Below are 15,297 nucleotides of genomic sequence, written 5' to 3' on the forward strand. Positions count from 1 at the left end.
GTTCCAGCATGGAAGCTTTAGTCTATTTGCACCTTTGGAGGCTGGTGTGTGCCATTGTTTCTTTGCCTTTGTTTGACCCCATCAGAAGATGCCTGTTGGCCGCAGCTAGCCAACTGGGTATATGGGGATGAGCTTTTGTTAGGCCACCTTTACTAGGCCCCTCTCCATATGGAGCAAGCAGTGCTCTCTTTAAAAAGTTTGCTTGGTCATTCAGGATGCTGCCGAACAAGACTGTCATCCCCCAGGTCAGTCTCAAGCTACCAAAGCCCTGAACCGCCTGCATGCAGGGTTGGGTCTTCGGCTTCCAGTGCATCTTTACACCTGCCGTTTCGTCCCTCACCTATCACTACAGGGCTTTTTCGGGGATTGGATGTATCCTTTGAGCCTGTGCAATGGGTTTTTCTGGTGGAGCTCAGCATGCACAAAACTGGCCTCACCCTTTAAACCAGAGGTTCATCTGCTGAGGCCTTGACAATCATGGACAATGGCAACAAGGTCCTCAGGTCGTAGGTTTGATTAGCGTTTCCTTCTCGTAGATGGTTGACCTTACAGGGTTAGACGAGCACCATCTGCCTGGGTTTGGGATTAGAGTTTTCCTTCTCCTAGGATGGTTACCATAAAGCTAGAGATCCCATCCTGCCCTTTGGCTCTCTTGGTCAGACCCTTCAGTTGTGACCTGTCTGGCATGGGAGGCCCTACCAGTGGCTATTATACCACCACCAGCATAGCTCACAATTTCATTAGGGTACGTAAGCCTCTCCCCCACGACAAGGGGGCGTCAATGGAGAGGTAAGAAATAATAGCATAATACATATAAATAATACATAACAATACAGGAAAGGGTTCAGTAAAGTAAGGCAGGCAACAAATTGAAAACATCAAATAACAAATGATAGTCACACAATGCCTGGGAACACTTCTCTGAACGTGATGGTCTTCAACTCAGTTAAGTTCCCCTATTTTTGTATTTCTGGGCCAGTGGCATCACTGGGTGCGGGTATGGAGGTGTGGCCCACATAGGATGACTACCCAGATGAGAAGTGACATCCTATTGGGTCCTCCTTCTGCAGCGGGAAGGGGTGAGTGCATCTGGGCCTGCTTCACCACAGCGGCAGTAGTCCCTCATGGGGAGCCACTGTCAGTGTGGCAAAAGAAAAGGCTGAGCAGAAGGGGCATGACAAGGAAGCCTCCCTGGCCTCAAAGCCCCTCACCCTCTCTTTCTCTCTGTATCCCTCCTTGCCATTGCTGCCCTGCTCTCCTCCAGCTGCTCTCCTTTCTGTTGGTTGCACACCAGGAAAGGAGACTGTGGTGCCTTTTGACGACATGAGTCCTGGTTGCTGCGAGCTAGACAGCTGGGCAGGGAAAGCAGGCAGGTGGACTGGAGGGAGCGGCTCTGGAGCAGAGGTTGGAGCTGGGGCCACCCTCATCCCTCCCTCAATGGAGCAGGAGAGCAGCAGGAGCCCATTAAAGTGGTAGCTATTTATCTAGTTGCACTTTTCCATGCTTTTGAACTGCTAGGTTGGCAGAAGCTGGGACTAGTGACAGGAGCATCCAACTGCCAAACCTACTGATCCTGCAATCATCAGATCAGCATCTTAATTGCTGTGCCACTACGTCCCATGGGATGCTCTGGACAAAACTTCAAGTTAAGTGGGGGATTCTGATTTCTTAACAATTTCAATGTTGCTTAAGGAGGCTGCCTGCATTGGCGGGATGGCCCAGTTGCCTCTCGGGGAGAGCCTGCGGCCCTGGCTCCTGCATCCTCCCAGCTCAGGTGGCCCCAGAAACCCTCACACAGGGCCACCTGAGCCGGGATTGGTCGACGCTGGGGAAATAGGGGGGACTTCCACCCATGTCGACGGGGACTACTGGTCCCAGAAGGCGGTGGGAGCAGAAGTCCCTCCTGATTGAGCATCGTCATCTGGCAGCACTGCCTGGGATTGGCAGGGAGGCTGGAAGGCAGGTCCTCCACCCCATCCCAGCTTCCCATTGGCGCAGAAGCCTTTTTCAGGCCACAAGGCGCCCGGGTCAGTGTCATTGCCAGCTCGGTTCACCCACCCACCCTCCCTCTGTGATAATGTGTTGCTGCCACAACTTTGGGGCACTTGCATAGGTCTCGGATCTGGTGGGCGTGGTTTCCAGGGCTGCGTAGTGCTGGATCGGGAGTCCAATGGAGACACGGGGGTGCTGTGAGCGATGCGGTGTTGCCATTGCAGGGGCAACATCGTTACAGCATTCCCAGTTGACAAGGGATAGAGATATGATAGTATGCATATGCAGAGATGCAATCTATCACATGATTGATTAATGGAATAGAGGAGTGCTTAATTAGCGTATCCCTTGCAATCCCAAAGCTTGGCTGAGACCAAGCACTTGGGTTCATCCATTCCGTCAGGGACTGATGGATGACAGATCCAGACCTCATGCATTAGAGCCAATCCTACATTTTGGTGTTAATGTGTTTAATAAAGCTGTGGCTTTTTTCCTTCCAATCACTGTGTATTGCATTTGCTCTGCAGCGGCTTCCCTCTGAGGTAAAAAAAACAGTTGCACTGGATAGAAGCAGCAACTCTCAGGAAATGGTTATCCTGTTATTGTGTTGTTCATCTTCTAAAACTATCTCCATCCTTAAACTACTATTAGGCTCACAGTGCAGTCTTTTTCCTCTGTAGGGAAATATCAGCTGAGGTGATTTAGACCGTGGGAAAAACATGTGAGGAAAGACTCCCATTTCCAGCCTCCACTGTGAAGCAGTTTGGAACCACTCAATCAGTTATATTTTATATAAAATTAAAGCTATAGGGGCACTAATAAATGATTCCTAATTATGAATGTAGTTTAGCCTTGTGTCGGTTTTCCTCCCCCATTCACATTTATTTCCCCTCCTTTTTTCTTTCATCAATCTTTTTCTTTAACTTTTTGTCCATCCATCTTTTCCTTCTCCTCAACTCCATCTTTCTATTTTATAGTTGCACATTACAAGACAGCAGTTAGAGATTAATGTAATACTAGAGCTATGCTCAAAGAAAAGACATGCCAATTAGTACAGCAGAAATCTTTCTAAGCTCCTGGGATCCTGATCCACCTTCACAGGTGTGCAAAGCCCTATGTTTAAAATGGGATCATATATATGGGCTATATTGATTTTTACAGGAATCGGAGCATTATAATATTTTTGTGTTATAGCAGTCCTTTTCCGCTGGTCCAGGTTTTACAGAAAACCTTAAATTCCCAAATCATAGCTTCCCAGAAATAACAGTAACTGTACTGAATGCATTAGCTTACAGACCTTTCATGTTAAATACTTTCATTTGGTGAAGGGGGGATTATAGTGGGTTTATAAGCAGCAAATCAGAATCAAATATCAAGATAGCAGTAATACTTGGCCAATATTTAATTATTATTTTTTTAAAAATGTCAAATAGATGAAATAATAAATAAGAACCTCACAAAGCCTTGTCAACATCTGCTCACACAATGAAACTCATAAAAGTTCATATCAAGGCAAAGATTGTCCTTGTCTTCCGTAATCACTCTGTTCAATAAAAGCCTGGGAAACCAGATGACTGTTGCAAGATGATTCCATTTAAGGAAAACCATCTGGTTGGACATTTAAAGTGCTGTGAAATAAATGCAGTTAAACCAAACTATGGGAAGATAAAGCTGGTAACTGGATACAAGCTGGAAATGTAAAAGGATTAAGGAAAAAACAAATGGCTCCAGTAATACAATTGCAACAGACAAGTCTGAACTATTCATGGATAAGTTAATGAGAGCTTAGAAAGAGAGGAGAGGACAGAACAGAAGAGTTCTTCCTTTAGTGAAAATTAAACACACACCGCAAGGTAGTTAAAATTGTTTTTTTTTAATTTGATAAGTTTGAAGGTGTATAATATCAATATCACTTCAATGCAAATGACAGTATTTACTAGGCTGGGGTCAGGTTTTAGGAGAATAGAAGTATTGAAAAGAAAATATTGGCAAAAATAATTGGACAGGAATGTTTTTTTTAAATATCAGAGGCAACAGAATTTAGTGATTGGAGAAACCCATGTTTTTCTTCTCATTCATTGAGAACTTGAAGAGAATTTCTTTAAAAAATATTCGTTCCACAAATCCCTCTTTCAAAAGGTGATTTCTTCTCTCCCTTTCAGCAGCTAGCGAAATATTTTTCACAGATTTCTCGAATGACAATAAAAGACAAGTCAAATAATTATGCTAATTACTTTGCATTTCAAACTCAATTGCCATGTCAAAAGGAAGTTTGGCAGATGTTTAAAGAACATTCCTATGGTTAAATAAACCTGAAGGCACACACACAAAAGGGGGGAAAAAAGCCCAGTCTCAATAAATAAACTGTGATTGAAGCCCCAACAAGAAAAGGTAGAGTTGAGGGGACCTAAGAGTTGGAGTTGAAGCTGAGAGCAAGTGACTTGCCCAAGGTCAGCCAGTGAATTTCTATGGTGAACTGGGAGAATGAAGATCTACTGAACTTTTCCCCTTCCCCACTGCCATTCCATTCTCCTTTTGTCTCCGTCATGAATGAATGCTGATGGTTCTGGCATTTGGTTTTGTTTCATTTCAAGAAAGCCTCTTTAAATAATAAAGTTACTATCTATCTATCTATCTATCTATCTATCTATCTATCTATCTATTTATTTATTTATTTTATGATTGGTTTGCTTTTGGGCAAGGATTGTTCAGAATGTCCCTGAGGCTGAGACAATATGACTTACCCGGGGACACCTCTGCATTTACCTGGCTGAGCTGGGATTAGCACTCTAATAATAATAATAATAATAATAATAATAATAATAATAATAATAAATGCCCAGCTCTTCATCCAAAAGGCTATCAGAGCAGCTTACAAATTGTTAGACATTTCCCTGCCCTCAGGCTTCCAATCTAAAGAGACAAGAGACAAAAGGAGAAGGGAATTTACATGGCTGAGCTGGGATCAGGATTCCCATAGAAATTCACTGGCTGACCTTGGGCAAGTCACTTGCTCTCAGCTTCAACTCCAATTCCTAGGTATTCCTTCATGGTAGAAGAGGGGGGGGGGTTGGATGACCTCTTGAAATACCTTCGAATGCTAGGTTTTATCCATCATGGCAGAATTCCTGCCATTGCACCCCACCCTGCCCCTTCTTCTCTTTTGTGAGGGTCACACTCTCTCAGCCTCAGAGGCAGGGCATCACCAACTCTGCACTTCTCCCATGGTGATGCTAAGGTCATGCAATAACAACAACAACAACAATAATAATAGGCGGCAAGGAGAGTGCACATTCTCTCAGCCTCAGAGGCAGGGCATGACAAACCTCTCTCTCCTGCTCCAGTGATGTTAAGGCAAACCTACATTTATTTTGCATATATATATATATATATATATATATGGCAAGGAGAGTTCAAAATATCCATGAATAAGAGAATGTGATGTATCCAAAAATGGTGTTGGATGAGATGATCCAATGCTAAGATTTCACCCTTCTTCTCTTCTGTGAGAATTTGAATGGCAGAGCATGGCATAAAGGGCAGAAGGCCTCCCCTTTTGTTCTCTTTTGTTTTTCAAAGCAAAGGTGTGAGTGAGCAAAGTTGGGGGGGGGGGGGAAATCACTCTAACAAAGGAAATAGCCTCCGGTAAAACCCAGGATGAATGGTAGCTTTTCTTACGCAAAATACCCAAATCCTTCCCATCGAATTGTCAGCTCAAGGCTCGTCTCTTCTCTTCATTTGGAAATGATTAAAAATCAAAATTCTTACTTATTGATCAAGAAGTGCTCAGAATTTCTTCTCTATAAAATGCTTTCGAAATTTTCAAATTAGACATATTTCTACTAATTTTCGAATTTTGGAGAATATTCTTTACATCCCTACAACAGATCCCTTCATCCCACTCTTCTACCTATGCTGGCGAGCTGGAGAAATGTATCCCCTGGAAAGTACATGTTCACCACCTGTTTTTAATTTGTTAATGATTCTATGATTTTTACAGGTACATATTTTACAGAGTATTGTGTTATTGCTTTATATAAAGGCTAGTAAAAAGGTAAAAATAAAAGGTAAAGATTTCCCCTTTGACAAGATTGTCAAGTGATGTCTGACTGTAGAGGTGGTGCTCATCTTGTTACTAAGCTGAAGAGCCAGCGTTGTCAAAGATGCCTCTGTGATCATGTGGCCAGCATCACTGCATGAAATGCTGTTACCTTCCCACTGAAGTGGTACCTATTTATCTACTTCCACTTTTGGGAGTGGTAAATCTTTTTCACTCATTCTAAAACCCCAGTTATGGGTTGAAGTGTGTGCATGTGTGTGTTCAATTATAAAATAAAAGACAACCAAAAGAAAAAAAGTATAACACATGACCAAAAAAATCCACAAAAACAGACAAATATCACCTTTCCCCCTCCACTTCCTGAACATTATTTTACAATTGAACCCACATGCGCACACACTTCAACCCATAACTGGGATTTTAGAATGAAGGAAGATGATTTACCACTCCCAAAAGTGGAAATAAATAAATAGGTACCACTTCAGTGGGAAGGTAGCAGCATTTCATGCAGTGATACTTGATACTGGCCACATGATCACAGAGTCATCGTTGACAACACTGGCTCTTCTGCTTAGTAACAAGATGAGCACCACCCTCTACAGTCAGACATCACTTGACAATCTTGCATATATTTAATTTGTATCTAAAATTACTCCTTTCTAACTTTCACACCATAGGTGTCTCTCTCTCTCTCTGTGTGTGTGTGTGTATATGTGTGTATGGCGGTGATGTGTGCCTTCAAGTTGTTTCCGATTATGGTCATGGGTTTTCTTGGCAAGACTTGTATGAATTGTTCCAGATCCTGTTCTCTTGAGCAGTAGAAAACAAACTTCTTCCATCCTCAATATAACATCCCTTGAAATATTTAAACAGGGCATTTTAACCATGGACGTTATCAGACAAGGGCAATTGGAAGTATAATGCAATGGCAATCCAAATGCAATCATGGGGTTTAACATTATTGTGTGATAGACTACCACAAGCAATTTCGGGCAATGGCAAGCTATTTTTGGGCAATGGAAGCCAGTTCAAACGCAATTTGCATTCATGTAAATTCACTGAACTAGTGAATTCACATAATTGCGTTCTGGCCCCACTTTCTTTTCATTCGAAATTAAGAGAAATTCTTCCCGTGTGATAAACTCTCTTCTCTTCTAGGGGCTAAACATACCCAACTCCCTATGTTGCTCCAAATTACAAACCTTTCACCATTCTGGCCACCCTCCTCTGGACATGCTCCAGTTTGTCAACATCCTTTTTGAATTGTGGTTCCCAGAACTGGACACAGTATTCCAGGTGAGAACTGACCAAAGCAGAATAGGGTGGTACAGTTAGTTCTCTCTTCCTACTGTTTTAGATTCTTTTTTGCTGTTGTTGTGTGCCTTCAATTCATTTTTGACTTGTGGAAACCCTAAGGTAAACTTATTATGGGGCTTCCTTGGTAAGATTTTGTCAAGGTATACTAAGTTGCGACTGGATGAGAATCTAGTAAACTGGCAGGTGTAGACCATGGTAGTTAGCTAAGTAGACCAGGTGATTATGTTAACCAATCAGAAAGGTATAACTACCTTGTAGATCTGCTGGATTATGGGGAGCATTCTTTGTATCCTGCTTTCCATGCTGCTGAATTAGGATTTTTGACTGTGCTTTAATTTTTGCTCCTGTGTACTGTGCCATTCATATTGTTTTGTTTTTGCTTTAGTTTTTAAAGGCTTCTGTTAAGTAAAGCTTTTGTTAAATGCCTCAAAACTCTGCTGTTGTTTTTTACCACAACACCCCCCCCCCCAATAGATTTGTTCAGAGGAGGTTCACCATTGCCTTCCCCTGAGGCTGAGAACATGTGACTTGCCAAAGATCACCCAGTGGGTTTAGTTGCCAAGCTGGGAATGGAACTTTGATCTCCAGAGTCATAGTCCAACAATCAAACCACTATGCCACATTGGTTCATACACAAATACACACACAAGCCAATGTGGCATGGTGGTTTGATTGTTGGACTATAACTTGGGAGATTCTGTATGGTAGAAAAGACAGAAAAGAAATTCTTTTTTAATACCGAAACCCTTCATTACATTGTTTCATTTTCTTGTCTTAACATAATCTATAGACTGCCAGTTATGCAATTAAGTTTGTATTGAATTTCCTTTAACGAATTTGTTTCTTACTGGATCCAACGAAGTCCAATAATTTTTGTACCCACTCTTAAACATTTAGGGTTAACTTCTGCTTTCCAGTATTTTGTATAAAGCATCCTTGTGTAGCAGAATTCTTTTTGAATTTAATTTAGAACCAGAATCAGGGAGACCCAGGAGCTTGACTGGAAAGGAAACATGGTTTATTTTTGCTGCAGCAGTGTTCCCAGAGGAAATTCATATTCCAAATTCTGGGACCCCAAATTCAAAGTGAACCAAGTTTTTATCGTGGCGGTACATAGTGCCAAAAACGGTGTCCTGTTGGCACCTGTTTTCTCTCTGCAGGGAAGCCGCAGCCACCAAACCACGTGGCTTCCCTGCAGCGTAAAAAGAACCCACAAAAAGTGGGTTCTTTTTACGCCACGGCTACAGAGTAACAAGTGCACCACTGGCTCACTCATTATGTAAGCGCCGCACAGCACTTGCGTAACAATGGCGGTGCCCATGTGTACAGGGCACCGCTATTTTGATGCCCTCAACACATGCTAGGTTTGAGGGGCATCTGGAAGCGCCACCCTGAGGCAACCCTAGCATGTGACGAGGGCACTGGAAAGGGCTGGTCTGTACCGGCCCAGTATTTTAAAGAAAACTAGAAATTACATTTCATTGGTTACATTTCAATTAAAACATTGCATTAATTGGGTGCTCTACCTTACACCTAACATACAACATTAACCCTCATCAATCCATCAGTCTGCAGCTTATCAGGCCTGTGTCCCAGGATGGCATTCCAAACATCTCTGATTTTGACTAGGCGACCTGTAGGTGCCTCAAAATGAATACAGACATGTCACTCTGACTTTTTCAGCCATCTGTCTCAAAACAGTCCTTGCCCAAAATCCATGCTTAAATCCTCTAACCATTAACATATTGGCTATACATTGGCTACATCTATGAATTAATTTTCATTTATTTCTTTTATCCTCTTCACTTGCTGCCGTAATCATATAGCATAGTAAGTTTCTATTTTCTCTTTCCATTTTTTCTTCAAAATCTACTACAGTATATTTAAGAGGAATAATTCTGGCCTAAATGTTATTTCTGCTCTCAAAATCTTTTATATCATCTTACTGATTGTTAACCATTATTTTGTTGTTGCTGCTTTTTTACAAATCCACAATTGATGATAAAATGATCCCATGTGTTTGTTACATTTCTAACATTTGTTATTCACATTTTTATAAATTCTCACCAATTTTTCGGAAGTCACATATGGGCCAAAGTATTTTAAGGGAGGCCTTGACTAGCTAACAGAGGGGGAAAGGTGGGGGGAGGATATACCTATGTAGAACAATACTCCAAACCTGGAGGGGGAAAAAAAATGTAATTTTCCATTTTACTGAAAAACTTGGCACCAACAGTGTCAGAATGCTTTTGTCATGATTGGGCCATAGAAAAATAAATGCCAAAGGAAAGAAAGGGATACCTGTAACACATCAGTAGAACCCCCACTTTCCTGGGTTTAGTGTTATGCATCTTCAGATATGACAGGGAAAGCTTCTCATCTGAGAGGCAAAGCAGACAGGTAGATTGGAGCTGCCTCTGGCTGCTGCAACTGTGATTAGCCTCGGACCATGGTGATCAGACAGCCCGTTCTTAAAGCGGGCCACGACTGCAGTCCCAAACAGGTGGCTTGAGGCCATGTTAGGCAGCCTCAGAGTGGCTTCCAGCAACTCAAGAGGGATGCACCATCTGCATGCCATGACCCCAGAGCAGCCAGAAGCCACTACTTTTGGCCTGCCTGTTTTGGGACTAAGGCCTCTTCAGAGCAGCTGCTAGCTCATGCAAACAATACTGAGATAGATTAACCAATTTAGGCAGCTTCCTTGGTTCCTAAGTCTTTCCTCTGATATTAGTTTTCAGTGTGAATCTAATCACAGAATTATAGAATCACAGCGGAAGAGATCTCAAAGGCCACCAGGTCTAACCCCCTGCTATGCATTGTGAATACACACACATTGTGAATATACAATCAAAGCACACACACCCCCTGACAGATGGCCATCTAGCTTTTGTTTTTAAAAAAACTCCAAATAATGTTTTTGTATTATTCATCATTCAATAATGTGACACCTGACCTGGTACAGCTAAGACATAGATTTATTTTCTCATTGAAAACTAGGTTTAAGATTTCATATTAATAGGGAAAGATGTTTTGCCCTCACTTCTCCCACTTCAAATAAGACAAATATGAAAACCTAATATTATGTTTCATTTCAAACAGATATCATGTAAATAATCCCCAAGTTGAAGATAATTAAAATAGCTTCAGAATATTATCTTACCTCGAGAATAGTTCCATTGAAAACACAGCCATTCACAGGTTCTGCAGCAAAGATGAAATGTATTAATACTGGTAATTTGAACACAAAGTATACCAGTTTTAATAAAATATAATTGAAACCACCCTGTAAGTTTGACCATAATGTACATATCATAGCTGCTGTGCTTCATGGACGTTTTTTTCCCTTCCCTGCTTCTTCCTCTCATTTAGAGAAGGACCATGAAATATATTTGTAAATTGGAGTATCCTGTTGTTTTTGTTGTTAACTGCCTTCAGGTCATGAGTCTGACTCAGGTCAACCCTGTGAAGATCCTGGAGATGTCATTAACTGTGATCTATTAAGAATCAAGTACAGCTGCTCAGATCATGCCATTGAAACAAACAGAGAGAGAGAGAGAGAGAGAGAGAGAGACCAAAATGTTGCCCAGCATTGTTTATAACACTAAATGGAGTTGTAGTGCCACTAAAGAATGTTTCTCAAAGTCTACTTTGAACAAAAATAGCCATAAATTTCCCAACTGTTTAAATATCTTTGCAAGTATTGCTTTAAAAAAAAGTCATTTTCCAAATTGTGCTTTTTAATAGGTTGTTCCCATTAACTAGTGATCCTAATTATCCTGGTCCTGCTCCTTGTTCTTTTACAAATTGGATGTGTGTGTGTGTGTGTGTGTGTGTGTGTGTGTGTGTGTGTATATATAGAGAGAGTTGTCTCTTCATATTCCTGGACTTGGGATTCGTAAATTTGATTATTTGTGATCTCAGCGTGAGCCCTGCCCACCGCCTCCTCTCATGCTTGTGACACCTGGCTGCAGCTATCCCAGGCACAGGAGAAAGTGGGTGAGGCTCTCTCACGTGTACTGCCCAGTCCCTGCCTCTTGTCCTTGGGACAGCTAACTGCAGTTATCTCAGGCATCGGAGGAGAAGGTGGGCAGGGCTTGCACTATTTGCAAATTTTCCATATTCATGGGGTCTTGGCGACTCTGTGTGTGTGTGTGTGTGTGTGTGTGTGTGTGTGTGGCTGCTGTGTACCTACACGTCCTTTCTGACTTACAGTGACGATAAGGCCAACCTATCATAGAATGTTCTTTGTAAGATTCCTTCACAGGAGGTTTGCCACTGCCTTCCCCTGAGGTTGACAGCATGTGACTTGTACAAGTCCATTTTTGCCAATTTCTGGGGAATTCCCTGGAATCTGGGGAAATTAATTAATTTCTTTCCAGGGATTTTGAATTAATAATAATAATAAATATTGGGAAATTCCAGGGATTTTGGATTTTGATAAAACATTTCAGGGAATATCTTTGAGGCTTGTTGGCAACACTGACAAGGTCACCTAGTTAGACTGTGCTCAACCCACCATATCATGCTCTCTCTCTCTCTCTCCCTCTCCCTCTCTCTTTCGATAGACGACAATGGCCACACCAGTCAAACCACCTGCAAAACAAGAACCTCTGACAGATGGCCATCCAGCCTCAGCTTAAACACTTCGAAAGAAGGAGAGTCCATCACTCTTCAAGGGAGTCTGTTCAACTGTCAAACAGCTCTTATGATCAGTAAGTTCTTCCTAATGTTAAGGTGGGACCTCTTCTCCTGTAGCTTGCATCCACTGTTCCGTGTTCTAGTCTCTGGAGCAGGAGAAAACAAGCTTGCTCCCTCTTCAATGTGACACCCCTTCAAATACTTAAACAGGACTATTAAATCACCACTTAACCGTCTCTTTACCAGGCTAAACATACCCAGCTTCCTAAGTATTTCCTCATAAGGCATGGTTTCCAGGCCCTTCACCATTTTGGTGGCCCATTTTGGACACACTCTAATTTGTCAACATCCTTTTTGAATTGTGGTGCCCAGAACTGGTCACAGTATTCCAGGTGAGGCCAGACCAAGGCAGCTTAGAATGGCACCATTACTTCCCTTGATTTAGACACTATACTTCTATTGATGCAGCCTAAAATAGAATCACAGAATCATAGAATCGTAGAGTTGGAAGAGACCACTAGGGCCATCCAGTCCAACCCCCTGTCATGCAGGAGCTCTCAGTCAAAGCATCCCTGGCAGATGGCCATCCAGCCTCTGTTTAAAGACCTCCAAGGACTCTATCACCCTCCTAGGGAGTGCGTTCCACTGTCAAACAGCCCTTACTGTCAGGAAGTTCCTCCTAATGTTGAGGTGGAATCTCTTTTCCTGTAGCTTGCATCCATTTTTCCGGGTTCTGTTCTCTGGAGCAGCAGAAAATAAGCTTGCTCCCTCCTCAACATGACATCCCTTCAAATATTTAAACAGGGCTATCATTTAACCTTCTTTTCTCCAGGCTAAACATCCCCAGCTCCCTAAGTCATTCCTCATAGGGCACGGATTCCAGACCCTTCACCATTTTAATTGACCTCCTTTGGACACGCTCCAGTTTCTCAATGTCCTTTTTGAACTGTGGTGCCCAGAACTGGACACAATATTCCAGGTGGGGCCTGACCAAAGCAGAATAGAGTGGCACTATTACGTCTCTTGATCTAGACACTATACTTTTATTGATGCAGCCTAAAATTGCATTGGCCTTTTTAGCTGCCGTATCAAACTGTTGACTCATGTTCAATTTGTAGTCTACTTGGACTCCTAGATCCCTTTCACACGTAGTTTCATTCAGCCAGGTGTCCCCAATCCTATATTTGTGCATTTTATTTTTCCGCCCTAAGTGCAGTACCTTAGATTTCTCCGTGTTGAATTTCATTTTGTTAGCTGTGGCCCAGCTTTCAAGTCTATTCAGGTCATTTTGAATTTTGATCCTGTCCTCTGGGGTATTAGCTATTCCTCCTAATTTGGTGTCATCTGCAAATTTGATAAGTATGCTCCCCATTCTGTCATCCAGGTCATTGATAAAGATTTTGAATGGCACTGGGCCCAGGACAGAGCCCTGTGGGACCCCACTGGTCACTTCCCTCCAGGATGAAAAGGAACCATTGTTGAGCACCCTTTGTGCTCGGCCGGTCAACCAGTTACAAATCCATGTAATAGTTACCTTGTCTAGTCCACATTTTACAAGCTTGTTTGCAAGAATGTCATGGGAAACCTTGTCAAAGGCCTTACTGAAATCAAGATATACTATATCCACAGCATTCCCTTCATCTACCAAGCAAGTAATTTTTATCAAAGAAAGAGATTAGATTTGTCTGGCATGACTTCTTTCTCTGAAACCCATGTTGACATTTTGTGATTATGCAATTGCCTTCTAGATGTTCACAGACTCTCTGTTTAATTATCTGCTCCAGAATCTTTCCTGGTACAGATGTCAGACTAACTGGATGATAATTGTTGGGATCCTCTTTTTTTTCCCTTTTTGAAGATGGGGACAACATTTGCCCTCCTCCAGTCTGCTGGGATTTCTCAAAGATTATTGCCAATAGCTCCGATATTACATTTGCCAGTTCTTTTAATACCCTTGGATGGAGTTCATCTGGTCCTGGAGACTTAAATTCTTTTAAATTAACATGGTATTCTCTCTACTATCTCTTTACTTATTCTGTGCTGAAATTCCCCTATTCTGTCCTCTGCTCCATTATCCTCAGATTGAGCACCCTTTTCCTTTTCTGAGAAGACTGAGGAAAAGAAGGTATTGAGAAATTCTGCCTTTTCTCTGTCCCCTGTTAACATTTTGCCATCTTCCTGATGCAGTGGTCCTACCATTTCCTTCTTCTTCCTTTTGCGGCAGACATATCCAAAAAGCCCCTTTTGTTGTTCTTAACCTCTCTTGCAAGTCTGAGTTCATTCTGCGCTTTAGCTTTTCTGACTTTACCCCTACACATGCCTGCTATTTCTTTGAATTCCTTTTTTGTGATTTCCCCCTTTTTCCATTTCTTATACATGTTCTGTTTAAAACTCAGCTCGGTTGAAAGTTCCTTAGTCATCCATCCTGGTTTCTTGAGACACCTCCCATTTTTCTTTCTCACTGGAACTGTTTGAAATTGTGCCTTCAGTATCTTTCTTTTGAGAAAGTCCCATCTGTCCTGAACTCCTTTATCTTTTAGTATTTCTGACCATGGATCGCTCTCAGTACTTCTCTAAGTTTACTGAAATTCACTCTCCTAAAGTCTAGAATGTGTGTCTGACTATGGTTGACTTCTCTTTTCCACTGTATTACAAACTCCAGGAGAACATGGTGATTTCCACCTAATGATCCCACCACTTGCACCCCATTAACCAAGTCATCCTTGTTGGTTAGGATCAGATCTAAAATAGCTGATCCCCTTGTTGCCTCTTCCACTTTTTGGACAATGAAATTGTCTTCCAGGCAAGTGAGGAATTTGCTAGACCTTGAGGATTTTGCTGATTTTGACTTCCAGCAAATATCAGGATAGTTGAAGTCGCCCATCACTACTACATCTCTCCTATTATGTTCAGGAAAATCTCTTGCTTCCTAATAGTCTGAAGTGCGCATACCCAGCTCTCAAGCTGCTGGACTTTCTCTTCCAACAGGGCTGCTGATTTGCCCTTGGTGCAGGTGAAGTTATCTACATCTGTAGGTAAGAGCACAAACATCCCACAACTGTTGCAATTGACTGCAGCAGCTCTTTCACTGTCCATATTCAGAAGTCTTAAGTAGGCACTGAAAAAGTACTTTGGGCTTCCCCCTCAAAAATCCTCCTTTTAAACACCGATGTAAAACACCCCTGTTTGCCTGGCCTGTACCTCAAGCTCTGTAAACAAATGCAAGATACTGGAGCTATAGCTGTAAAGAGAGCTCCTGGCTAAATGCAGTCACTGTTTCAAAGCTTTCT

General features: G+C 42.1%; 1 protein-coding gene across 1 annotated transcript in view; it reads right to left on the reverse strand.

Annotated features, from left to right (window-relative positions):
- Nucleotides 1-15,297, reverse strand: part of VWF (von Willebrand factor) — a 248,454-nt gene that overhangs the window by 35,631 nt on the left and 197,526 nt on the right. The window contains exon 45 of the mRNA XM_089527208.1: nucleotides 10,530-10,570. Coding sequence (XP_089383334.1) covers nucleotides 10,530-10,570 — 41 coding nt within the window. The remainder of the gene's footprint in view (nucleotides 1-10,529; nucleotides 10,571-15,297) is intronic.

Source organism: Sceloporus occidentalis, unplaced genomic scaffold (assembly GCF_023333645.1).
Source record: "Sceloporus occidentalis isolate IW3139 unplaced genomic scaffold, rSceOcc1.0.p SCAF_5, whole genome shotgun sequence".
Classification (NCBI taxonomy): domain Eukaryota; kingdom Metazoa; phylum Chordata; class Lepidosauria; order Squamata; family Phrynosomatidae; genus Sceloporus; species Sceloporus occidentalis.